We start from the raw sequence: 25,135 nt of genomic DNA, 5'->3' as shown, positions 1-25,135 counted from the left end.
CCCACTAAGCCATCCGGTCTCTTCTGCATTGACTGAGAGTTACAGCTATGATCTGCTTGTTCCCAAAGAATGGCTCTGTATTACAAAGATGCATGCTATTCTATAATAAATGTTAATATTTCCACTTTCTTTGCTCATAGAACTTAATAAATGAACTTCATTCAGAGGAAAAATTGTGCTATTTAAACAGCTGAAATATCAAACATGAGGATAAATTGTAGTCTTAGTTTTTAAGACTATGAGGCATCATTATTATCACCAAATCAGGGTCCCTGACATAGATTTTGATTCACTCAAGCTTTTCTTTTCTGAGCAAGTAGTGATGCTTTTCATAAACTCTCTGTTTTACCATAAAAACTCCCGAAGATTAAATCCACCACATTTCTACTTTTTCTACTTCATACCACCTTATTCTACTTTGGTCTGATATCAGGGTGGGCCAAATGGAGGCCCATAGGCAAGATCCAGCTTAGGACACATTTCCATTCAGGCCATTACCTTACACTTTGAGGAGACAGGGAGCAGTGGGCAATGTCCTGCAGGAGAATGCTTTCAGCTGACAGCATATGGGCAGCCCTCTTCTCTCTGTGCTCTTGTGTCTTGATACATGGTCGCAAGCACCAGATCCAGAAATATGGCATAGACTAGTTTGTTATCCAGCACCTCTTTTCCTCTTTCTTAACTCTGACATAACTGTTCTTTGTCTTTGCCAATACAGATTCCACAGCATGTGAATCAGAGGAACGGTTATTTCACAAACTCTTCTCCCAGTACAACCAGTTCATCAGGCCAGTGGAAAATGTGTCTGATCCTGTCACAGTGTATTTTGAAGTGGCCATTACCCAGCTTACAAATGTGGTAAGATTCATTGCAGAATACTGCTCAGATTTAGGGATGGTTGCGAACACACACAAATTGCTAACGCAGCAATGTGATTATGATGGTTGCACCTACAACTCTCATATCTGACATTGTCATGTGTGCATATGTGTACATGCTGAGACCTTTGCTGTTTTTTCTACCAGCCAAGTTGCTCCAGTTGCTCAAATGAGCGGTTCGAACTACACAGATTCATTTGCTTATTCTGTAGCAAAAAATCCCTCTGCTCTGGGCAGCAGCCTCTGGCACTCAGAGCAGCAGCACCAAACGTTCAAGTCCACTCTCCGTAGGGCTAGCCCACTCCAGAGACAGCTGGTTGTGTCAATGCTGCAGAGCATGTGGTGTAGTTCTCCTGAGCGCCCAGCGTCATTTTCCAGTGGTCCTGAGAGATAAAATAATATCTTTTTTTTTTTTTGCATGCTTTTTCAGTCTGTTTATTTCAAAATAACATAACAGACATGCAGCCTGCGGAGTGGCGTTTTGAAGCGTGGAGCTGAGGATGAATGTTGTGTGTTGTGGGGTGTACTGTATAAAAGGGTGTGTGTCTGAGGTGGTAGACCTGATGTTCCCAGGCAGGGGGAACAGTGGGGCAGTGGGAAAACCAAAAGCTGAACTTAACCCTTGCTGAAGTCTGCTCTGTGAAGAAAATTATCCACAGGACAGAGGTTGTTTTGATTCTGAAGTACCTGGCTGGGTCCATAATGAAGTGACAGACAAACAGCAAGGAGAAACACTCAATAGCAGCCAGGGAGCTAAGTTATCTGAGTATAAATGAAGGCATTCTAAGTCCTCATGGTGAAGGCAGTTGTCACCTTTTGGAGTTCCTTTGTCAAAGTATTTTGTTTCCATGTTACAGGTAGCTTGGCAGGTTTCAGCAGTTCTGTCTCACATTGTAGCCCCTGGCTCCCAGTGCTGTCTTTGGAGAAAAAAAGGAACACCATAAGTAAATCAGCTGGATTTTCTCAAGAAAGATCCATGATTTTTTCAAGGACTTAGATAGTTTAACCAATAGACAGGACCCTTTCAAAATTATCTGTGTGCTTAATCTTCAGTACAAAACGTTGAACATTCATCTACAACATTTTCTACCTTTGGCTTGTAAATACCTTAAAATTTTTGAGTCCACATGCTTAAAAACTAAGAACTACCTAAATTATTATTCTTGCAGATATTTTGATTGTGAATATCAGCCTGCATTCATAAATATATGTAGTATAAGTCTTTCTGAAAGCTTTTAGACTGAAGGCTCTTCAGAGCAGGATCAAATCTTTTATTTTTGTGTCACTTGCAGCACCTTCCTGGTTTGTCACTGGTTGGCAATAGCAATGATTGATTGTAAAAAGAAGGTCTCGGTACAACAGTGACCTAATTTAGTGCTGATTGAGTGCACCTGCTGTAGAGGTTTGCACAGAAATGCAAGAATACTGTGGTACAGATGCCATTTTCCTTGAATCTTGACCAGTACTGTACTGTGTAAACAGAGCTTTTTAAACACGGAATCCAACAAAACACATAGCCACCGGCAGAACCTTATTGCTCTGGTACTGGTCAGAAAAACTAAGTTTTCTGTTCTCCAGGTACTCAGGCCTTGGCAAAGAATGCAGTTCTTTGTATACTGATATTTGTGGGGCATAATTTTTCGGTAGAGCTTTAAAAATTTTTCAGTAGAGCTGCACGTGACTATGCACAATAAGTAAGACCCCTCAAAATAGCCAGAAAAAGTCTGGTATCAGTTAATGTGGAATTCTAGTTTCCATTTTTATCAGAGTAAGTTTGTGGCCATGGCAGGATACTATAACTAATATAAGGAATGACAGTGTGTATGCCTATCTTTCTTCCTAGGATGAAGTCAACCAGATTATGGAAACAAATTTGTGGCTAAGACATGTAAGTGACTGTGTTGCATTTCTCATTAATTTTGTATTGATATGATGAAATGTGTGTTACCTTGTAAGGTACATCTATAGAATAAGTGCTTGTTTTGTAACAAGGATTTTTAAAGGTAGGAATAAGGAGAAGCTTCATTAACCAAAGCCACATTTGAAAAAGTAATTTCTTTATTCTTATTTCCAAGAACTTACATCTCCCATCTTTCCTGTGTGGTATATTCTCCTCCAACTTCATGATCATTCATTTATCTGGTAAATCTAGCTGGATTTACGCACTAAACAGTGAAAAAATATGCAGCTCTGCAGACCTAGGTAATCTCCATATTGAAGATTCCAACCAAAACATTTATTAGCAAAAGGAACATGCTTCCATTTTTCCCAATGCTTTTAGCATTTATACATAGACAAAGATCCTCAGAGGACCTAAGCTGCTGAGAAAAACAAGGCAACTTCCACCAAAAGATTTGTTCAATCTGGAGAAGAGTAAGGGGGAATCATATCAATACTTATAAATATCTGAAGGGTGGGTGTCAGAATCATGGGACTAGTGTCTTCAATAGTGCCCAATGACAGGACAAGGGTCAATGGGCACAAGCTGGAACACAGGAAGTTCCAGCTAAACATGGGAAAAAACTTCTTTCCTATGAGGGTGACAGAGCAGTGGAACAGGCTGCCCAGGGAGGTTGTGGAGTCTCCTTCCCTGGAGACATTCAAAACCCACCTGGACAGGGTCCTGTGCCCCCCGCTCTAGGTGTGCCTGCTCAAGCAGGGGGGTTGGACAAGATGATCTCCAGAGGTCCCTTCCAACCCCTGCCATTCTGTGATTCTGTGATTCTGTGAAAACCAGTTTGCTTCAGGCACCAATTGTGGTACACACAAACCTTTCTGTAAAAGATACTGTGCTTGTGATCAGGATCTTCAGGGTAGGCTGCAAGAGCATGGAGCATAGCCCAATGATAGGGCACTAGGCAACAATGCAAGAAAGCTGCGGGGCATCCCTCACTGCCTCTGTCTTGGTGATTCACTACCCCTGTGGAACCAATAACGTCCCCGGGCAGTAACTGCCTATTAGTGTGCGTATGTACCTCCTTTCTCATTAGGATGCTGGTCTCCTTTAACCTGCAGGGTGCACTGTCACGACAGCAGCAGCAAGGCCTGCATTTCCTCTCTGCAGTGGGGAGGTGACCTTGCACAGGCAACGGTCTATGCTGAGGTAGCAAGACAGAGGAGAGATCTCAGTATGTCAGCAATGGATAACAATTGGCATCCCATCCCCTCATAGAGGAGGGAGTAGCAAATCAATGTGAGCGGTAGTCATATGTGTTCAGTGTTTCTCCAGGTCATACCCTTGTTGTCTTTTAGACCATTTTCCTCTTGTACATGTGCTGCACTTTCAGTCTTTATTATAGCTTGTCAGGAGGATCAGAAGGATCTGAGAAGCAGATATTTGCTGATAATAAAAGGTTTTTAAATCCCTTTCCTTTCTTCTTTCAGATTTGGAATGACTACAAATTGCAATGGGATCCCAGAGAATACGATGGCATTGAATTTGTTCGGGTACCAGCAGACAAAATTTGGAAACCAGATATTGTCTTGTACAATAAGTATGATGAACACTTTTCCATTTTACCCTTTCCCTGAAAAGTATCGTCCTGCAGTGTCCATGAAAGACATTTTGCTTTCATGGTAATTTTTTTTCCTTTGCTTCATTTAACTTTGTAGTGCTGTGGGAGATTTTCAAGTTGAAGGCAAGACCAAAGCCCTCCTTCGCTATGATGGAACGATCACCTGGACCCCACCAGCTATTTTTAAAAGCTCCTGTCCTATGGATATTACCTTTTTCCCATTTGATCATCAGAACTGTTCACTGAAATTTGGCTCATGGACCTATGACAAAGCCAAAATTGATCTCCTGATCATTGGATCCAAGGTAGATATGAATGACTTTTGGGAAAATAGTGAATGGGAAATAGTTGATGCTTCTGGCTACAAACATGACATCAAATATAACTGCTGTGAAGAGATCTACACAGACATAACGTATTCCTTTTATATTCGAAGGTTGCCAATGTTTTACACCATAAATCTGATCATTCCCTGTCTCTTCATCTCATTCCTGACTGTGTTAGTCTTTTACCTGCCATCTGACTGTGGTGAGAAAGTGACTCTCTGCATCTCTGTGCTCCTTTCTTTGACTGTATTTTTACTGGTGATCACAGAAACAATCCCATCCACCTCTTTAGTAATCCCCCTCGTAGGTGAATATTTACTCTTCACTATGATATTTGTGACTCTCTCAATTGTCATCACGGTGTTTGTCCTGAATATACATTACAGGACTCCAACCACACACACAATGCCCAAATGGGTAAAAACCATCTTTCTTAGCCTGCTCCCCAAAGTCCTGTTGATGCAGAGGCCACTAGAACAGGAGAAAAAAAACATCTCCAGAAAAAACAGGAAGGGGTCAGGCAAGTCGAAGAACAGCAAACACAGAGATACCAAATTACACAAGGAGCAGCGATGCAGTCACTGTGATAAGGCAACCGAACTCACTACCGCCAAAAGAAGACGACTGAGCCATCAGTCACTGAAATGGATGGCAGAGAACATGGAGTACTCCCCAGAAGTGAAGGATGTCATTAGCAGTGTTCAGTTCATCGCAGAGAACATGAGGTCTCAAAATGAAACCAAAGAGGTAAGGGAGGTAACCTCCCGGCTGGGCACGGGGCCACACTTCCAGCAAGTGAAAGCATGATCTAGGTGGGCATCCCAGAGGAACTGGAGTTGTTGGGTATAGAGAAGGAAATTTTGAGACCTGTGAATCGGCCAAAGTTTCCTACAGAAAGAGAGGAAATAAATCATCTATTGAGGATGGAAAAAGAAAAGTGATCTCATCTGTTCTTTGTCTATCCCCAGTGGATTATTTAAGTAGCAAGACAGTTTTAGATGAGTCATGAGGCTCACCCTTCAAAGGAAAAGAAGAGGAGCATCAGTCTGTTGTGGCCATGAGGAATGAACTTTGATCAGCCGTGGCAGAGGCAGAGTTGATCCTGCCATGGGGCAGGGGGTAGACTAGACAGGACCTTTCAAGGTCTCTTTACCCGACTTCTGTAGATTCTCAGAAGCAACCCTCTTCCACAGCTCACCAACTGCTCAGCGCTGGTAAGCAGTGACATCTCAATACTAAGAGTGTTATTTGCCAAGCAGGATGCTTCTCTGTGTTAGTAATGGAACAAGCAAATTTGGGAACTGCTTTTTAAAGAATGGGGCTTGTCTAGCAGTGCAGTAGTTGATCTGGAGAAGAACTGTTCTCAGCCAGTGATAAATCTGGTAAAGATATTCCTTTCAGAATGCTCTTGTCTGTACTTTTTTTTAGTCTGGTGTGTTCTGATATTTTACAGTGATTTGTCTAATTGTGGCTTCAGCAATACAGTATTTTCAGCCATGACAAACATATTTTGAAATAAAAGTTGGGTTCTGGGGGAAGACAGCTGAATAAAAACAGACAGCAGATTAATAAAGAAAGATTAAAATGAAGAGACAGGGTGGTTTAAATATGAGACTTGGCATTCAAAGTAATGGATTTGCTTCTGTGAGGTTATAAATCTTTCATGCTAACTGGGATTACTGTCATAGAAAATGATGCACATTGGAATTTAGAGAATTTGGGGGCCACATCCTCAGGTGTAAACACAAGCAACTAAAAGGAGCTCCAAAAAGATTATCTGTCGTACCCCCACACCCAGGCCTCACAAGGAATAGGAATCTCTGACACTTCAAGATGTTTCAAGCAAGTGTTTAGAACCTAATGAAACATTTAGCTTTGATCTGTCATGGTTTTTTAGATACTGTATTACAGCAAAATCCATTTCAAAATTGAATACCACTCTATTTCTACTGAAAATTCAAATACTTCGTGAAGAAGAGGTTGAAAGGTGTTCTTTCTATCACAATATTTTGTTGAAATTAGCACAAATGCATGCAACTTCTGTGCAACCCAAAAATCACCTTTTTTTCCCCTTTTTATGTCCTGCAAAAGAAGTTTCATCTGAAAACAAAGTCCATAACTTTCTGAATAAAGGGCTACAGTTAAGGCCTGGTGAATTAATTCATACAATGAGCGGATAATACATGCCAGCCCAAAACAAAAGACAGGAATCTATCAGCACAGAGGAGGTTGGGGACTGAGCCTCGCCCCGCTTAGTAGCAATGCTTGTTTGCTTGACTGTTTTGCTTGACTCTAACATTTTAGCCATGCTCTTGCTGCCACACCAGCTGCATAAAACATATCCATGAACCATATTCAGCTGATTTCTCCAAATACTCTGAAAAAGAAGCTTTGCATGAAGCAGTTTGAATAACATGCTGCCTTGATTATACAGCTCATGATAAGTCTTCCATTGCCAGTTTTGCTGATTTGCATTTTCCAAATCGCTCCTGCCACATGAAATTGTATTCTTAGACTGGTGTGTGCATCAGCAGCTCAGTATCTTACCTTTCAAAACATGCTAGGGATGGGACACAGGATTTTTCGGTTGAGAAAGTCTCCTCTTCGGGGAAAAAAAAAGTTTCCTCAGGCAAGCACTGAGGAAATGATTCTGCAGGCTGCTTCTGCTTCAGCCAGACATACAAAGCCATATGGATGATATCATGGACTGTATAAATAAAAGTTCTTTAAAAATTGCGGCCACATTTACAGCAGCTGGAGTTCTTGCTGCATTTTCTTTCACAAGAAGTACAGCAGCAGCCTCTTGGAGGAAAACATCAAGAAACTGAGAAAACACGTGGAAGATCCCTCAGCAGATTGCTCTTTACCAGTCACTAGTTTTGTATGAGTGAATGTTCTCCAGATGCAGTGGTCCTTATATGTAGGTCCAGTTTTAAGGGCAGCAACTTAATTGAATGTAGTTCTAAGGTATATCTCTCAGACATAGAAAATCCACTCTGGCCTACTTAGCCCATGACACTGCCCAGTCAGGGACCTTGCATTACTACAGTCCGTGTGTCCAGCTGTCCAGTTTGCTGAAATCAGTGGGGCTTGACTGGAGTGACAGTGTGGCAAATCAGGCCAGAAGGGCAAACTGTCTCTTGTGTGGACTGTCAGGATAAATCCTTTGACGGGGTCTAGTAATGTGCAGCTACGGTGATTCTGCTGGCTGCTAAACCACCACACTCTGCACCCACCACATGATCAGGTCTTGTTTGTTAATGTCAACGTCACAGGCATAGCTTGCCAACAGACTTGAACATTTAGAAAAATTCAGCAGACTAGCGTTGAATGTTCTCAGCCAAAAGTCGTAAACACTGTTAGAAAATCAGCCTTCTATAAAGGTACTTGAAAACTCCAGCAACTATAAGCATGGCAAGCAACATTTTTGACTGCATGCATGTTCTTCCTCACATTCAAAAGCACAAAGGGGCATTTCTACTCATAACGTAAACTGGCAGTTGCATGTTACATAACCTGTAGTTAACCCTTTTAATTTTTTTTTCTTTTGCAGGTGGAAGATGATTGGAAATACGTAGCTATGGTGATAGACAGAGTATTTCTCTGGGTATTTATAATCCTGTGTGTGTTTGGGACTGCAGGGCTCTTTATCCAGCCACTAATAGCAGATACATAGCTTGAGCCACTGCTTTTTATCCACTTTTGTTCTTGTTTCATTTTCAGTTTGGAACTCTCCCCTATATTTCTCTCCTCTTACATAACCCCTCTGATCATCGCCTCCTCAGCACCCAGCCACAGAGGAAAGAAGAAGGAGAGGGAAGGGTCCTCTGGGAAAGCAAACAAACAGAACAAGAGGAGGGCTAAAAATGTGAGATGAGCATGTGGTCTTTCTACGGCGGAATGCCTGGCATTCTTAGGGTGCCTGCCTGTCTTTCCCTCAGCAAGGTCAGCAGTAACAGTTGCGCTGAGGATCACAGGAGCAGATTGAAGTTATTGAGCTTTTCCCTTGGTTTTAGTACAGGGGGCTATTAGACTTCTGAGTGCATTGCCCAATGAGGTCTTTACCTGGCTTCATTTTTCTCTCCTGATCATAACTTTTCCTTATCTTTGAGTTAATTTACATTTTCCCTCTATTTATCTCCTTGTACAACAGCTAGTCTTTGATATGGCACTTAGATGAGGTACCGCAATCCTACTGACTGGACCAATGCTCTTCATTGTGTTCTTGTGTCAGGGCAGCCAGTAACAAAAATAAAAGTACAATCAAACAAATCCCTTGACCCTGTAACATTTTCAATACGATCTAAAAGAATGGGTCCCCATCTTCTGAAATATATGCACACAAATGAGGATCCCAGATCAACAAAGGACATGTTTATGTCTATGTTTGAAGTCAGACAGGTCTTAAGCACCTAGTCATAGTTGAAGACAAACTGACTTAATATTTTGCACTGCATGTAGCCTTTCTGACATTGTTTGAAGCATCATAGAGTCACCAAAGAGGAATAACCTGGATGCATTATAGAAAACCAGAAAAGGCCTGAACTATCTGTGGTTACCATGTAAGGTATCTACATTTGAAATCTACGTGCTTCTAAGACCTTTAAAGACTGGTGCGTCTACCACTTAATTTTGTATGTGACCAAAGTCCCCTGTACTTCCTACCACTGAATACCAAGACCTGGGTGAGCTCCAGCTGGATTTCTAAGCCACATTTCTCTCATCAAGTTGACAGTGGTCCATATCCACACATTCTGCTCTGAAAACTCTTGCTTGTTCAATCTCAGACATAAGCCCAACAAGGAAGGGTTTGTCCCTGAATAGCTACTCATCACAGACAGAATTGGCTTGACAGCATTGGATAGAGCTGAGTTTTCCTGTGTTTTTAAAACCCAAGACCAACTTGGATTACACACATCCCATCAGGAGAAGGCTGGCTATCATGTATGCTGTGCAAAGCTGGGCACCTTGGTCTGAACAACTCTGCAGCAATTTTCCATCTGCTGGCTCCTCGTGGATCAGTGCTGTGTGTGCAAACCTGTTACTGCAGGGACACTTCCTTTGGGGCTGAAGTTGTTGCTATGTAACCACGCTCCCAATCCTAGTGCGCTTAATCCTGAAACACTTTGTAGATGTGCACCTCATGTGGTTTCTATACTATATGGACAATTTACCCTCGGGTCCCTTCTTTGTTTAGATTCCTGTTGGTTTTGTGATGAAGGATTCTTCTCTAAAAGGCACTGTTCCAATCAAAGCCAATGGCTTCAAGAGTAGAAAGCCTTTCTTTCTTATAGGAGGCTCTAAATTTAACCGTATGGTTTCAGTGCAGTGTTTTCAACATCTACCATGTATCAGTCTCTGCTTTTAATATGACCAATCTTGGAAAGTATGACTTGCTGTTTCTGAAGTCCCTGACTGGCCTTTTACTCTTTTGATGCTCCATAATAAAGAGAATAGGACTGAATAAATGTATATGTCAGAGATAAAGGTGGAATGACAAGAATATAACTGTCTTAATCCAGTAGTTGAAATATATAGTCATGATTTTCTAGAAGAAAATCATATTTTCTGCAGTCCCCCTGAATGTTGCATAATTATGTAGCGACTGACAGAAAGACGTATGAACAAGCATCGTTTGTTTTGTCAGCCTGTCGATTAAATATCACTCCTGGGATACACTTTCTTGAAGAATTTGTATTTTTTAAAAAACTCCCTTCTGTACAATATGTTTAGAGATGCCACTAAATGACATTTGCTCTGCTGGCTTTTTTTATCAGAAAGGAGGGGAGGGAAAAGAAAGGGAATTTGAAGAGGAGAGCTGCATTATGAGCCCGAAAGCTTCATTTATATAGGAAAGACATCTGACTGCCAGCATTCACTGTTGCAGTCTATGACCATGCAAACAATAAAAATATTGTGGCTGAAGGTGTACTTCATTGGTGTCTTCAGCATGACAGCTACTGCTCCACAGCCCGTAAGCTGACTTTAACAAAGTCCCTGGCTTTTTGTCAAAGCATTCACAATTGTACAGTACCTTATCTCTAGTAAGAGGCCTCCGTGCCCCAGCACCAGCCCTCTGTCTGTGTCATTTACAGTACTACGCATCTCTCTGTCTTGCCTCTGGAGCTCAAACAGATGGTTTGGACAGTTTAGCTCATCGGCCTGGTATCCTAAGAAAGTAAGATTTACAAACCCATGTCCTGTCTCCTTCAGAGTGTACTGTTTCCCCTTCCTTCCCCCACCCAGCAACTTTTGGGTCCTTCTGTTGCAATTTTCAGCTGTTTGGCACATTCAAGACTGGAAGCATTGCGTACTCCTGTTAGCTTTGTGAAAGTAGTTGGCTGACTAGAGAGAGTGGGGTTGGGGGACACGATAAGCATCTCACCTTGGAGAAAGCTGCAGTAGGGGCCCACCTTTGAGCAGACATGGAAGAAGCTACACAAGAGTGACATTTTTGCTTGCCCCAACTCTTCTTGGGTTACCTTCTAACTGAAATACCAAGAAAAGTTTCAATCAGAGCTGGTGCCATCCCAGACACTGAGTTGGGTTACATACCGCACCCAGTCACAGGAAAAGTACCCATGTTCATTGCGGGGCACACAGGGTGGCATGTCTATTCTCACCCCATCAGCTCCAAAGCCACATGAGCAACACCCCGTATTATATATCCCAGTAATGTGTAGCACTGGCTGCAAGAAATCTCCTTTCCTTGAGAATGATGGCATCTATGAATTAATTTTAAAAGGACAGAAGAAATCCAACAGCTCAACCAGCTCATTACATTTTCTTCCCAAGGGAGACCATATTTGCATTTTCCCCCACTAAAAGTCCCAGAGGAGTTTGTTGTATTTGTCTTTTGGTGCATGGATGATATACATGGTCCTGCCAAGTAGTGCCAGGACCCTGGCAAACCGGTGCCCAGAAATCAAGACACCACACATTGAAGCAGTAGTAAGGCAAAGGGTTGCTGTATTTTTTTAAGATTTGCAATTTGCAGTGTTGTCATCCACAGGCAGGCCACATGGAGCAGAAGGAAGGACTCTCTACCCAAATGTCCTCCCTCACATTTTTGAGTGGCAGGCCAGGCTCTGGGACATGCTGAATGCATTTGTGGACCAGCAGCAAAGAGATGCAGGGAAGCTCAGAAAGAGTCAGTGCAAGGAAATAATGAGCAGTGAGACTACAGGTGTAGCAGTCCCAGTTGCAATGCTAGGAAGACCAAAGGCCAAAAGCCATATTTGTGTTCATACATCTCCCACTCCGATGACCTGAGCCCTGCTGACCTTTACCAGCATAAGCCAGAAAAAGCAGCTTGGCATCAGACACAGCCATGTGAGACACAGCCACGTGTTGCCTGCAGGTGGGCAACCAAAATGTCACCAGGTGAGGACAGGATCATCTGCCAGCTGAACACCTGAAGGACTTGCCCAGGAGAGGATTTTGTCATCTGCCAGGGCTAACAGGCAGCCTCCTGGCAGCAATGGTCAGAGGGAAAATCTATCAGTAATTGATTTCAAGAGTCTGTAGACGCTGGAAAGAAGAGCTTCCTGGCTGTTTTCCTGTGGATATTTCACAGTACTGGCCAGGGGAGCAAACAGACTTAAACAATGCAAGAAGAGAGGAGCAGCTGGCAGTAAGGTCAATGTGTAAGGGCTTTACACTAATGTTAAGATATCTGTCTGTGTGTGCTAAACTAAATGGTTCTGTTCTAGGTTCCTGCAATATAATACCCAGATCTGAATGTTCCCTCCTCAAACTCCCATACATAGCTAAAATGCTACGAGGACTTTCCAAGACAGTGACGACCCCTCTGTTTGAATAGATTAGAGACAAGGCTTTTAAAGTGGGCTACAATCTAGACTTTGTTGACAACAAAAAACAACAAAACAACACATGAGCTCTTCCACCCTAGGAATCATTTACTAAATATATCTTTATTAATTATGGTTGCACAGTGAACAGAACTTTCTGCAGTGACACAGGATAGGATGATATTAACACACAGAGGTCTGGTGTGCATGCATAATCCAAGCACAAGAATACTTCCATGTATTTTTAACACCTTCTAACCTTCACCCCTAAGGAGAAAGTTTCAAGGCTAGCTAAAGGTTTAACATCAGATTCACATTTAGAAATGTTGAAAATTGGATCTCCAAATCCCTTGATAGCCTTGAAAATATCTGCAAGTTCTGAATGGGATTTTCTAAAGTGCTCCATGTTAGCAAAACACTGCTCCAGAAAGAGTGTTGAGAGCTTCACCTGTGTGTTTTCTGTAGGGTCTTGTTTACACTTTTAAGAGCTGTTTCTGATCATGCAGAATGATCCCATTTAAGTGAATCAAAGGAATGAAATTGAATTAATTGCCTGGGCAACGTGAACAAGGCAACACCCAAAGATGTATTTTCCCAGTAGCCACCCCACCCCACAGCTCTCAGGAGAAACTCCACTTCTGCACCAACCACAAGTCTCATTTGCTGAAAATTATGTCTGCAGCTTTCCTCCAGCTGAAGTGTTTACAAAGATCACTTTTGCCTTATGGAGTAGAATAGCCATCTTTCTCCATGTGATACGCTTCAAGTGATATTCCACTTCCACTTGTCCTGTGAACAAGCAAGTGCAGGAATCATAGTTTCTAAATGCAAAGCATGGGGAAAATCCTTTCTGTTTGGCCTTTTGGTACATTACAGAGCAGCAGGCAAAACTGAAAATAACACTGAAATGAGGGTAACAGTAGCATCCTGATGGCCAGGACAGACGAGGCGTGCATGCCAATAAGACTGGTAGCACGTAGGCAGAGTGGTAAGTTCTGCCACTGTTGAGCTGATCCTGCAGCAAGGTGAGGCCACAGAGTCAAGGTTTTAAACATCCCTACTTTTTCTGATGCACATGCTGTGCAATTGCTAGTTCTGACACATGCACAAAGTGATCTCTAGAGGTTTTATGGTTTTTACTTGGAAATGTGGATAAACTGAGTACTGATTTGTGTTCCTACTATAACTTCTATTATAAAGTAGCATTTTAACTGACAGATCTGTCTTTGAAGTAGAGTCATTGTGCCAGAAGTACCATTTCCAATTTTAACTAATAATCTTGGCTTTTATTGAAATACAACCAAGCTACTAGTAAAATACTTCTAACCCAACTGTGCCACCCCAATTCACTTTGAACTCAGCTGTGCACCAAGCCCTTCTCTGATCTCAGCCAAATCTGTAAGTGGTAGAGTTATATGAAGATACAAAGCAGTAGTAAATCCCTGCTGTTACCATCATCTTCCCTCATTCTTGCTGTTGCTTCCCATCCTTTACAAGAGACCAAGCTCAAAGGTGCCATCATCCCTTGGCACTGTATTTGCTGTATGCTACTGTGAGAGCATTTTCTACGAAGTGCTGTTCAGCCACATCTGTAACGCAGGGGTAAAGATGAGGACTGAACCTGTCACTGACACCACCAGAAATAACCACAGGAAGATCCGATCCAGGACTTGAGCTACAAATTTCCAGTCTTGGACAACCTGGGAAGGAGAGAGGGAAAACAAATTGAAACAGTAATAAGGCAAGTACTTTTTTGATACTGCTACATGTATTCCAGCTCCAAAAATCTGTTTTTAAAATTAGAATTTTGTAGTGTGCCGTATCCTAAATTTACATGGATCACCTTTTCAGCACCCATCACTGTGAGTCACTCAAAACCCTAAAATAATTCCACAGTTTTATGCACATGGTAATCAGACTTCCTTCAGCCTGTGTGAAAGCTTTTAGTTAAGTGCATATGTAAAAGTTTGCAGGCTCAAGATTGAAGATGGCTTTATAATGAACTCAGTTTCTTTTCACAGAACTGCATTTCCCTTGAAGTGCCAGGACGTGGCTCTAGCACAAGTGGTCCCATTGGCTTGTGTTTGCTTAAGTGCTCTCTTGGCTCAGATTGCATCCATTCAGGAGGGGGATTTTACATTGTGAGTACAAGCACAATGCTGCACACACAAAAGAGCTATTTATAAAAGCAATTCAAGGGACTTTTTTTATTAAAAACTATTTCAGCTTCAAACAGAAGGCTTCAGTCATGGACACTATAAGCTCACATACTGCATGTTTGATTTACTGTTCATCTTTCTGCTGAAGTCCTCTCAGCACAGCGTGAACAAAACCCTGACTTCTGCTAGGAGGGTGCCGACAGAAGTTTTTCTTTTTCCATATGCCTCTAGGTGCATTGCTCTGCTGTCCCACCTTCCTATCAGATGCATTGTTTATGCGCACAGTAATTTGTCATTTTAATAGCCACATGGCTTGTTGGGAGGAGGAGAAAGATGATCGTTAAGGACTAATCTGAACTGATGTTAGCAAAAATCTAGAAGACCTCCACTCAAAACAGGGTAGCTACACTGTGTATAGCTGCTGGGAAGCCAGGACTGAGACCTAGCAACTGCTGTAGAGCCTGTCTATAAGTGTTGTGAACTTCCAGAGCATGTGACAGTTCAGAGGTTTTCCAGATTCATGTCTATCCCCAACTTAAGCAGGAAAAAATAATCCCAAACCAGGAATTCCTCCTGGAGAGGCTGCTGTGGCCTCTTGCATCAGTGAAGAGGAGGGACTCTCACAGCACAATACAGTTCTCCTCGAAGCAATGCGTCTTCCCAAAACCCATATTATTTATCATGCAGGGGAAGCACCCAGGACATATCTCAGATGAGAGCAGGAGGAAGAGGCAAAGGGAAAGGCATGCAGAGAAGGTAAGAGCTTGGAAGCCATTGCTGTCAAGGAAACTGTGATCCCTCCTTGCCCTCCCTTCACCTACCTGTCTGATGAAATGCTCCTTTTTAACATGCCTGGAAATGTATCGAATGGAGTCGGCTGCCTTTTCCAGAAAGGCAATAACAATTTTCTCTCCATCTTTTGCTGGTTTATGTTTCTGCTTCCCCGTGAGCTTTGATTTCAAGGTGGTTTCCTTTTCTTCAGTCTCTGAGAAGGAGTAACGATCTACATGGCCCTTCATGCAAAGCAGCCGAGGCAACTTCTGGAGGAAGAGTCTTTTAACCCAGGGAGCCATGGGATGGTAAGTTGCTGAGGAGCGGTGGTGGACATTGATAACAAACACAGTCACAATGATAGAGAGGGTCACAAAAATCATGATGAACAGCAGATACTCACCGATCAGAGGGATGACTTTAGAAGAAGAAGGGATTATTTCCTCAATCACTAAAAGGAAAACAGTGAGGGAGACTAGAACTGATGTAGACAATGAAAGTTTTTCTCCTTCATCTGAAGGCAGGTAGAACACCAGGACAGTTAGAAAAGACAATCCCAGGCAAGGGATTATTAAGAAAAGAGTGTAGAACAGTGGAAGGCGTCTCAACACAAAGGAGTAAGTGACAAATGGGTAAGAGTACAGCCCATCCTTCCTGTTGCCTTTCATACCTTTGGCGTTTAAGATCTCCCACTCCCCATTATCAAAGAAGTCTTTCCTGTCTACATTTTCATCCACTAAAATCAAATCCACCATACTGCCGTCATATGTCCACGAACCAAACTTCATGGAGCAGTTCTGCCTGTCGAAAGGGAAGAAGGTCACATCCATTGTGCAGGAGCTCTTATAACTGGCCGGTGGCGTCCAGGTCACCACTCCATTGTACTTCACTATGACTTTGGTCATCAGAGATCCTTCAAAACGTCCATCAGCACTGGGAGTTGGACAGGAAGAAATAGTACCAAGTTCAGGACTATGTTTCCCCAGTCCTACCCCCTCATAGCTCTGCTTTCTACCCATCACCTCGAGCACAAGGGAAGCCAACATTCACACTGCCTAAAGAAGCAGCCTTCTGACAGCACATGCAAGCTTCATGGTGGCTGATATGCCTTGCCCAAGCCCTGGTCTGAGCCTGGAGCAAGGAGACATTACTCACTTTTCAAACAGAACAATGTCAGGAAGCCATAGGGACTCAGAGGGGACACGGATGGAGGTGATCCCACCATATTCCTCTGGATTCCAGGAGAGCTTGTGGTCGATCCATTCCTGTAACAAGCCAGCAAAGTCCGCTGCCCACTCACACACAACAGCCTCATTTTTCCTCCCACCACCTGCCTCAGACAGACTGCATTGTACAGCACAACGGGCACAGTTTGGTGTAAGACTGCTTAGCTGCAGAGAGGATGCAAGGCAGGCATGGCTGGGAGATGTTAATCCCCAAAAACACTGCCTCTCCAGGTGCAAGTGGGCCCCAGCAACCCATCCCTTTGCAGGCTACCTCACGTGCTCCCAGAGAGCACTTGACTCTCACTTCACTCACCACCCTGCCCAGCCCACCTAAGGGTAGTCCAGAAGGAAGGAGCCACTTCCTTTGGGTATGGCACCTCTTCTTCCCTCTGAGAACCAGCCCGTGGTGGTTTTGTCTGGCACTGATCCCACAGAACAGCCAGCTGGCATGGCTACTACCACCCAAGTGACAGAGAGGTGGCCTTTACTTACTTTTCAGTGGAGATCTGGCTTTTTTCAGCGAGCAGAATACAACACATAATATCTGTACACTGTCCTTGCCCACCAAATCATTGTTCTTTCATCAGAAATACGTGCATGCTATTGCAGGGAAAATAATACACTACTGTAAAGCATTTGGCTACAATCCTGAAGAGATAACACTAAAAAAGCAAAAGCATGGGGACTCCTGTCCATTTTTATCATGCTGAACTCCAGAATAATTTTTCTCTCCTCTTTTTGTTTTTTACATGGGGAGATCTTAGCTAAGTGGCTCTAGCAACCTGGAGATTTCCACAGAGATGCAGTGGAAAAGCAGCTCTCTGATCCCTGTTCATTATTGACAGGGGTTTTCACTTGCCCATGGGAATAGCAGCAAGAGGAAGCAAGAGCTGTAGAATGTAGTCAATACCAGGAAGTTAGAAGATGAACCACTTTCCATTAAGCTCCAGCACTAAGAGCTCCCCAGGGATGTGGGGGCCTCAGCCTTCTCTGGGAAATTTCCTCCATGACTTACGGACGAGCTGAAAAGCGATATTCTCTGTTTCTTCTCCCACCATATTTTTCCCCTCTTACTTCTTTGATTCCACATGCTTTTCACAGCTATACCTACAGACACTCATTATTGCAGTCCTTTACCGTGTGACAGAGCCTCAGCAGAGACCTAAACACAGACAGTGAGAACAAGTGTCTTCCTCCTCCAGGTGCAGGGAAGGGATGGAGCCCAAGGTCATGGGTAGGTGGCTAGTAGACCACTGCTAAAATCTGGCCCAAGGCACAAGCAAAGAAGGCTGTTGCCCAGGGTGGTACCATGGCAGGATTAGTGGCCTCATTACCTGCATCAGACGAGACATGGGCACACGCTCTGAACTGCCCAGATGGCTGGTGTCAGCTATCAGGCACAGCCCTCCATCCCTGGCTCCTCCTGCTGCTGAAGGAGGGATGGGAGCTGTCCAGGTGTGGAAACAGAAGCAGGGTCATTGCTGCTCTTAGCAGCTCTTAGCCTCAGTGGCAGGGACAGAGCACACCTCTTTTAGCATGCTCTCTTCTCTGTGAATGGGTATCTACCAGACGTTTCTACAGCCTGGGCTGTTAGGTAGGCACAGACTCACATGTGTCCTGGACACGTCCTGTAATAGGTGCAAGGAGGCCTACGCTGGAAACATACCTGCTATGCAAGGGGATAGTCAGGGCTGGCAGCAACAGCCCACACCACACAGTCAGCTCATAGCCTGCACTAACATAACAGAAGCAAATACCCTGTGAGCCACCTGGAGATAAAATCACCCCTCTGGAGAGGAATTGGAGCAGCCCCTTGGCCTGGGTTATTTGCTGTATTTGCAATACTCCTCCCTCCCCCCTGCCCTGCATTGATTTCTCTTCCAGCTAAAGTGCTCTTTCATGTCTGCAAGGCAAATAGTTGTGTGTCTTCTTACTAGAGCAGAAAATGGACTGTGTGCAGACTTTGAAGATGAGCAGTTTAAAATGGAAATCTCCCTATGGGCTATGCTGACACGAACTGTAGCAGCAGATGTGAAGGGGCCCTTTCCTTTCTTCTCCTTTTCTTCCAAGCTGCTCTAGACCATTGCTCCAGTCTGTTGCTCTCCCCTTCCTCCAGTTCTGCCAAATTCCCATCCCTGGGGGGTCACTCAGGTGCTTAACCCAGAGCAAGCAGACCAAAAAACACCAGACCCAGATTATTGACCCTTGCTAGTAGGCTCCATAGCTTGCCTGAACCCAGGTACTTTCTCAGCAAACACTAAAAGCTCCTTTGCACCTTGTATGTCTGCCTGCATGTACATCATCAAATCCCACTGTCTTGAGCATCTGGATGTTTGAGGTTAAAAAAAGAAAAAAAAAAAACAAAACCCTCGGACTTAAGCAGTGCTCACCTAAGAAAAGCCAGACTCTTGCAGAGAAGTGACTGTGATTCCCCCTCAACCTCACACACCCAGGGTGAGCACCAGACTTCCCTGACCTCCCCAGCTCCTGCAGAAGGACAGGGTCTCTGTCATTAGAGGGTTCTGGTTTGTTTAGTGTTTTTCACTTTTCTACCCAAAAGAAAAAATTACTATGATTTTGCTTAGATTTATGGACCTTTTCCTAGCTGTTGTGCTTATGCATTCTAATATTCCCCCACGCACTGGATCACACATTGTTCACATTAAGCCTACAGGAACGCGTGACTCCCAAAGCAGGACACCTGGGTCAGGCCACAGGTACTTAGTGCTCATCCTGATCTCCTGGGGGCATCTGCATGTGTGAAAATCAGAGCCTGTGTCTCATTTTCTGCTGCCTTTGCATTTCATTTGGGCCTTGATGTTCTTAGTCCCTCAGGTGGAGAAGGGGTGTTAGTAACAACTACTGAGACCCCAGCTCATCAATTCTGAAAATCACAATGCTGAGTTATCCTACGGAGCAGCCCTGGCTAAAATCTGAGCGCAGCCTCCAATGGCCTGCAGAGAAATCAGCATGTCTACAGTGCAAACTCCTGGGTAGGTCCTTCTTTTAGCCTCAGCATGAGGCATAAGGATCAGATAAAGTGGCTTCCCCCTCATCCTCATCCCCTCCCACACCAGAGAGGCAATGAGGAGATGGCGGCATGTCCTACCTCCTGCAGCATGTTCGGAGTAACCTGCAGCAGAACCTGATTTCCCACAGCAAGAGTGGTGACACAGGCTCCAGGCTATGACTCTGGGGAGGTCAATGCTGCAATACAAACAGGGTGTGCAGCGTGGATGGGCTAACCTGAAATGTCCCCACACAGGTTCATGCAGCAATGGAGAAAGGATTGGTAGGTGTCTGTCTGCATTAGCATCTCAGGCCTAATGCCCTTGGGCAGCCTGGACTTGCATTTGGCCTGCTAATGTAAGTCACACTTCAGGTCCCTCTCTTCTGCAGTCACCATAACCTGAGCGAAGATGACACCAAGCCAGAGGGCTGAAGTCTGCCCCAGGGCATAGAGATTTTGCTGTCCTGGATGGAGCAAGCAGCCAAGTCTTCCCTAAGAAGAAGGAGACAGACAGACCCAGGAATATTCTGTCAAAGGCTGCAAAGGGCTGTAAAATCTTTCTGAAGACAGTTGCAGGAACAGAGGGAATGAGGAAGGTGAAGTGGGTTGATTTCATACCTGTAGACTGCAGGCCTTGGACCTGCAGAGGGAGGTGGGGGCTACAGCCTGCAAGGAGAGAGAGTGGGAATGGGAAGAAGACAGATGGGGGCAAAGGGTTACCTTTGCAGGAGGGCTTTCCTGTCTGCCCAGGTGGCTACTCAAACAGAATAAGGAAGCCCAGATCTGGCCCTGCGCACATGAGGAGCTCTGCAACTGCAGCTGAAGGTGGGGAGAGGTCAGGCTCTGGGCAGCTGAATTCAGATCAGCAGCAAATTTGTCCAGCAAAAGGGGAAATTCCTGTCCTCCCTGCAGCGAGGGGAAGTCTAAGCTTCTCCCTCTTAAAGGGAGAGACCATCTTTGCTATATACAGCCTTTAGGGATCCTGTTCCACCCAGAAGCTCACACTCACTACAGCACTACAGGCACCAGACTCAGAACAAAAAACTGAGCTGCATTTCTCCTCCACCAGCCCAGCAACCCCTGGGAACCACTTCCCATGGCATCATTTCTAGTATGGCTTGGGTTTATGTCCTCTGCCTAGGATCAGCTGACACATTTATAGACACTCATGTGGCTGAAAGATTTAAAATAATTGTCACAATATCAATAAACTGGTGCAATGGAATCTAAAGCAAATGCAGTGTTCTTCAGGAGTGAAGGACACCTAACAGTTCAACTTGCACCTTTCCCCCATTTGTATAAATTATTCTCACTTCTGGAAGCAATTATGCTAGAGAGATCTGATTAATTTGCCATAGATTTTAATTGGAGGGGGATGGCAGGAATAACATGCTGGCCTTTATCTTTACTTATGCTAAAGAAGAAATCTATCTGAGGCACCACTCTTAGCTCAGGCAAGAGAGACAGTGCTTGAGTGACCTCTAAGTCTGAGACAGGATAGTCCCTCAGAGCACACACAGCATCCTAGGGACAGCCACTGCAGTATCAGGAACTGTTGTTTCCCTGAAATACAGTTGGCTTGAGTGCACAGCTGCGGTGCAGGCCAGGAGAAGAGGGTATCCTATTTCCTAAAAGCCCAGCTGCCTGTGTTTCTGTCCCTTTACAAATTTGCTGAAGTAAGAGGAATAAAGTAAAAAAATCAGGCAAGGTAACATGGTGCTGCTTTTGTCTGTCCACTCTGTGTGATGGAAGGGGATGGATGGCGTGGTGGGCAGCAGGCTGGGATGGCCACTCAGCTCAGAAGCCCCACACTGAAAGGAGAGGTCTGATTTGCTATAATTTACCTGCTTCAGCCACACATTGGTTGTCATCAGCTGATTCTTCTCATCCTAGGGTGACACAAGGTAGAGAGGATTACAATACCAAAACAGCCAGCAGAAACAGCCCCTGTCCCTGCTAAGTCCAACCCTGTGCCAAGCAGGGGAGATCCCTATGGTCCTGTTTTCCCATGGGCCTGCGATCTTCAGTCACTGTTAGGGGAAGTGAACAGACTTTCTAGGTGCTGTCCTCATTCTTGCTGGGAGCTCCTGAGGCTGGAAAATGGAGGCCTGGCATTTCACAGCAGCCCAAAGGAATCTGAAGCAAAAGAGCAAGGAGGCAGCAGGGCTCAGCCATCAAGTGAGGTCAGGACAAACATGGTGTGGGCTCACAGGGTGGCTCATGTTGACCACTGCTCAGCCTGGAGTGAGTTTGGGAAGATACAAGCTGAAATATTGTACTGACTATGTAAATAAAGCACAAAATTAGAGTCTGCCTTCCACAGCACAAGGGGACACTGCCAGGGGCCAGGGGATGTGAGGAGCACACTGTTGTGTGGGCACCTCTGGGCCCTGTGCAAATTCCACTGTGCATTGCAGTGACGGAGGGGAAAGGGAAGGAAATTTTGGTCTAGTTACAGGCTTGCTTAGAGCGAGCAATATCCAAAAAAGTTTACCCTTCCTCACCCCCATCCTGCAGCTGCCTTGTCATTAAATTACATATGTAAGCACCAGGGACCATCTGGCATGGGCTGTTTGATTAACAACTCATGCAACAAGGCCTTATTCCCTGACAACAGCAGGGGAAAAAAGACCTTCAGGTTTGCTGCAAAACAAATGAGTCTTACAGCCCATGGTGTGCATGGTGCAGGAAGTCATATCACCAGCACCACATCACACTCAGTGTTTCATTGCCTGACCATCACTTTGCATTTCATGTGTCAGGAGGCAAAAGCCAACAGAACCTCTAGCCCTGCCAGGTGGATGCACAACAGTCTATAAAAGAAGGGATGTTTTACCAAGACCAACACAACGCTTACCACATCCACAAGCTGTGATATCTTTAATCCAAAAAGGACTTTGATGGTGTCATTGGAGTTTTCCACTGGGCGGACCCATTTCTGATAGCCCTGAAATAAGTGCTTGAGGAGTGCGTCCTCATTTTCAGCAATTGAACTGAAGGCAGCCACATCTGGAAGAGAGCAACAGAGCGTGGGAGTGTGCCGGAAACCAGACGTGGAGAACAGTGTGACCTGAAGAAGTGAGGCAGAGTGATGATTGGAGACAGATTTGCCTCTGGGCAGCTTTTGTCAGTAAAATCTGTAGTAATTCAGATGCACAGACTCTCAGCAGAGTCAGGGTGAGAGGAGGTGAAGGCAAGGCAGCCCAAGCCCAGATCAGTAAAAAAAATCATCAGATCAGAGCAGTGATGACTTTGAATTAGGTTTTTGTTTTCTGTGGCCTTTTTGTCTTTAGTCAACATTCTTGCCCATTCCTTCTTTTTTATTATTCTTTAGAAGATCTGCAGGCTCAGAGCATCAGGTGCTGTCTTTCACTCTTGAGTGATAAATATCCAGCCTGATAAATGCCACCCTGAGAAACTGTTCTGGTTTTTCAGATACCTGTGGTGCACCACAGCGAGGTGGGGCCACAGGGGAAATCTGGTCATTGTGGGGCAACCCCTGCCTCGCTAGCTTGCAGCTAGAAACAGCAGCAATACACTGTGGGCATTTCAGGGCCCAGGGTTTTCACTTGCACCTGGTTTCTACGGCCTCTCTGAGTTGGATGCTGCTCTGCACAAGGATCAGGGTGGTGGGATTTCCTCGCTAGAACATACAGGGCCTGTAAGCCAGACCTGAGGAAGCTTCATGCAGCACCTGGAAATTAATCCTCCTTCTGGGGTTAATCAGGGGATAGCAGCAAACAGTTGAGAAAGCTCAGTTCTCCCACTTGGGGGGTGGGTGGAGTGAGCAATATCATTGGCAGAGCAAAAAGCAAAAGGAGCTCATCTGGCAGCAGGACAAGCTGGATGATGTAGCCAGAGCCAGGTCTCCCAACAACCAAGCATGGATCATCATGGTCAGTACCAGCAAGACTTGGGACTCTCCAGGTACCTGCCATCATGCTCCCCCTTCCCTCTGCTACCATGAAAGGGGAAGGGCAGTTCAGACTTTCCATCCTCTCCAAAATGCCAGCCCCATTCTCCGTAACGCTGAGGTCCTGACACGACCTCCACCTCTTCCCTTGTGCAAACACACAGCACCCAAGAATGACAAGGATTTCACCTCTCTTCAAAGGCACCACGGAGGAAAAAGGAGCTTGTGCTAATCTGTCCTCTGCCATGGGAGCCACAGCCAATAGTGCTCTGCCAGCAGTCAAAGGGAACCTCACAGGGTGCTGCCCAGGGCCCACATTGTCCCCTCACCACCCATGCCCTGCCAGCCCCAGTGTGAGCAGGACACCTGTGCCTGGATTGCCAGCCATTAGGTGCAGGAAGGGTCTGCAGGCAGAGGGTCGTGGCTCAGGGACAGTGCAAGGACGGGGCATTGTGAGAGTCCTGGCCGGCAGGCTCAGCTGAGGGGCTCATACACGATGTGCAGCAAGCATCAGAGGTAAGGCAGTCCCCGGCAGGGTCCCTGTGCTATGGGGAGAGACGGAAGGGCATCCAAGCCCAGCAACCCCTCCAGAGAGAAAACTGGAGGCAGATGGTAATTCTCTGCTACGTGCATGGAGGAGGAGGTGTGAGCACAGACCAGGGGACAGGAGTCTGTGTCCTCTTCACCCAGAAGCTGCTGCCCATCTCCTGGGTGAGACAGGCCATGCAGTCACCTCTCCCTCCTTGGGGTCTATTTGAGGCTGTGGGCAGGGGAAGACCTGGCAGGAAGCAGCATAGCTGAAGGACAACCTGAAGTAAAAAGCTGCTCCCATGCCAGTGCTTCGTATTGGACAAAATCGTTCCTTAATGCAGTCTGGATTCTCTCAGGATAGCACAAGGTCCAAGCAGCACTGTCATCCCCCACTTCCAGCCACAGCAAATGCCCATTCCTCTTCGAGAAGCTGTAAACTCTGAAGCCTAATGATTGCCACTCACAGGGTAACAATTACTTTACTGTCAGGTGCTCTAGCACAAGCTGTGCTGGTCTTCTGTTGCTGGGCGTGCAGTTGTGGTGGGGTTACCAAACCCTGGGGAGGTGGAGGCCAGCTGGTCAGAGGGAGCTTTCACACTCCTTTCCACCTGCTCTGCACCACAGCCAGGGATGGGCTCATGCAGCTGTCAATACAGTTTATAGCAGCCTCTGAGGACATCCTATGTCTTGTCACTTTGTCACAAGCCTTTAAGGTCTGCTGTTACCAACTGGGAACCACAAGTGCCCCTTCTGTTTGCTCCAGGGTTTATTCTCATGCCAGGGCTAACCATAGCTCCACCACAGCAAATGGGGGACAGAATCTGGGATCTGTCCTAGAAAACTGGATTGCATGCCCAAACTTGCCGCACAGGCATTGCATTCGCAAACAAAGGAAGAGAAAGAACATATTTCTCTCCCTTCACTACCCACATCCTCAGTGGTCCAATCTCCTGACACATAAGAGTCTCTGCAGAGACCCCAGCTCCCAGCTCTTT

The 25,135-nt window shown here is 45.1% G+C and overlaps 2 protein-coding genes across 2 annotated transcripts; one reads left to right on the top strand and one right to left on the bottom strand.

Annotated features, from left to right (window-relative positions):
• Positions 1-723: 723 nt before the first annotated feature.
• On the top strand, positions 724-10,379 carry CHRNA6 (cholinergic receptor nicotinic alpha 6 subunit). The gene is made up of 5 exons (XM_009512246.2): positions 724-858; positions 2,722-2,766; positions 4,263-4,372; positions 4,491-5,466; positions 8,273-10,379. Exons 2-5 carry the CDS (start codon positions 2,740-2,742, stop codon positions 8,393-8,395), a joined length of 1,236 nt encoding a protein of 411 aa, XP_009510541.2. The 5' UTR covers positions 724-858; positions 2,722-2,739; the 3' UTR covers positions 8,396-10,379.
• Positions 10,380-12,674: 2,295 nt separating this feature from the next.
• Positions 12,675-22,708, bottom strand: CHRNB3 (cholinergic receptor nicotinic beta 3 subunit). Its single transcript, XM_009512247.2, has 5 exons — positions 22,554-22,708; positions 21,541-21,585; positions 16,616-16,725; positions 15,511-16,393; positions 12,675-14,230 (listed from the first exon to the last, which is right to left on the bottom strand). The coding sequence occupies exons 2-5, from the start codon at positions 21,565-21,567 to the stop codon at positions 14,096-14,098; spliced, it is 1,155 nt and encodes a 384-aa protein (XP_009510542.2). The 5' UTR covers positions 21,568-21,585; positions 22,554-22,708; the 3' UTR covers positions 12,675-14,095.
• Positions 22,709-25,135: the final 2,427 nt, after the last annotated feature.

The sequence above is a fragment of the Phalacrocorax carbo genome, chromosome Z (genome assembly GCF_963921805.1).
Source record: "Phalacrocorax carbo chromosome Z, bPhaCar2.1, whole genome shotgun sequence".
Classification (NCBI taxonomy): Eukaryota; Metazoa; Chordata; class Aves; order Suliformes; family Phalacrocoracidae; genus Phalacrocorax; species Phalacrocorax carbo.
Note: the sequence above shows the minus strand (reverse complement) of the source record. Positions and strands in the feature narration are given on the sequence as shown.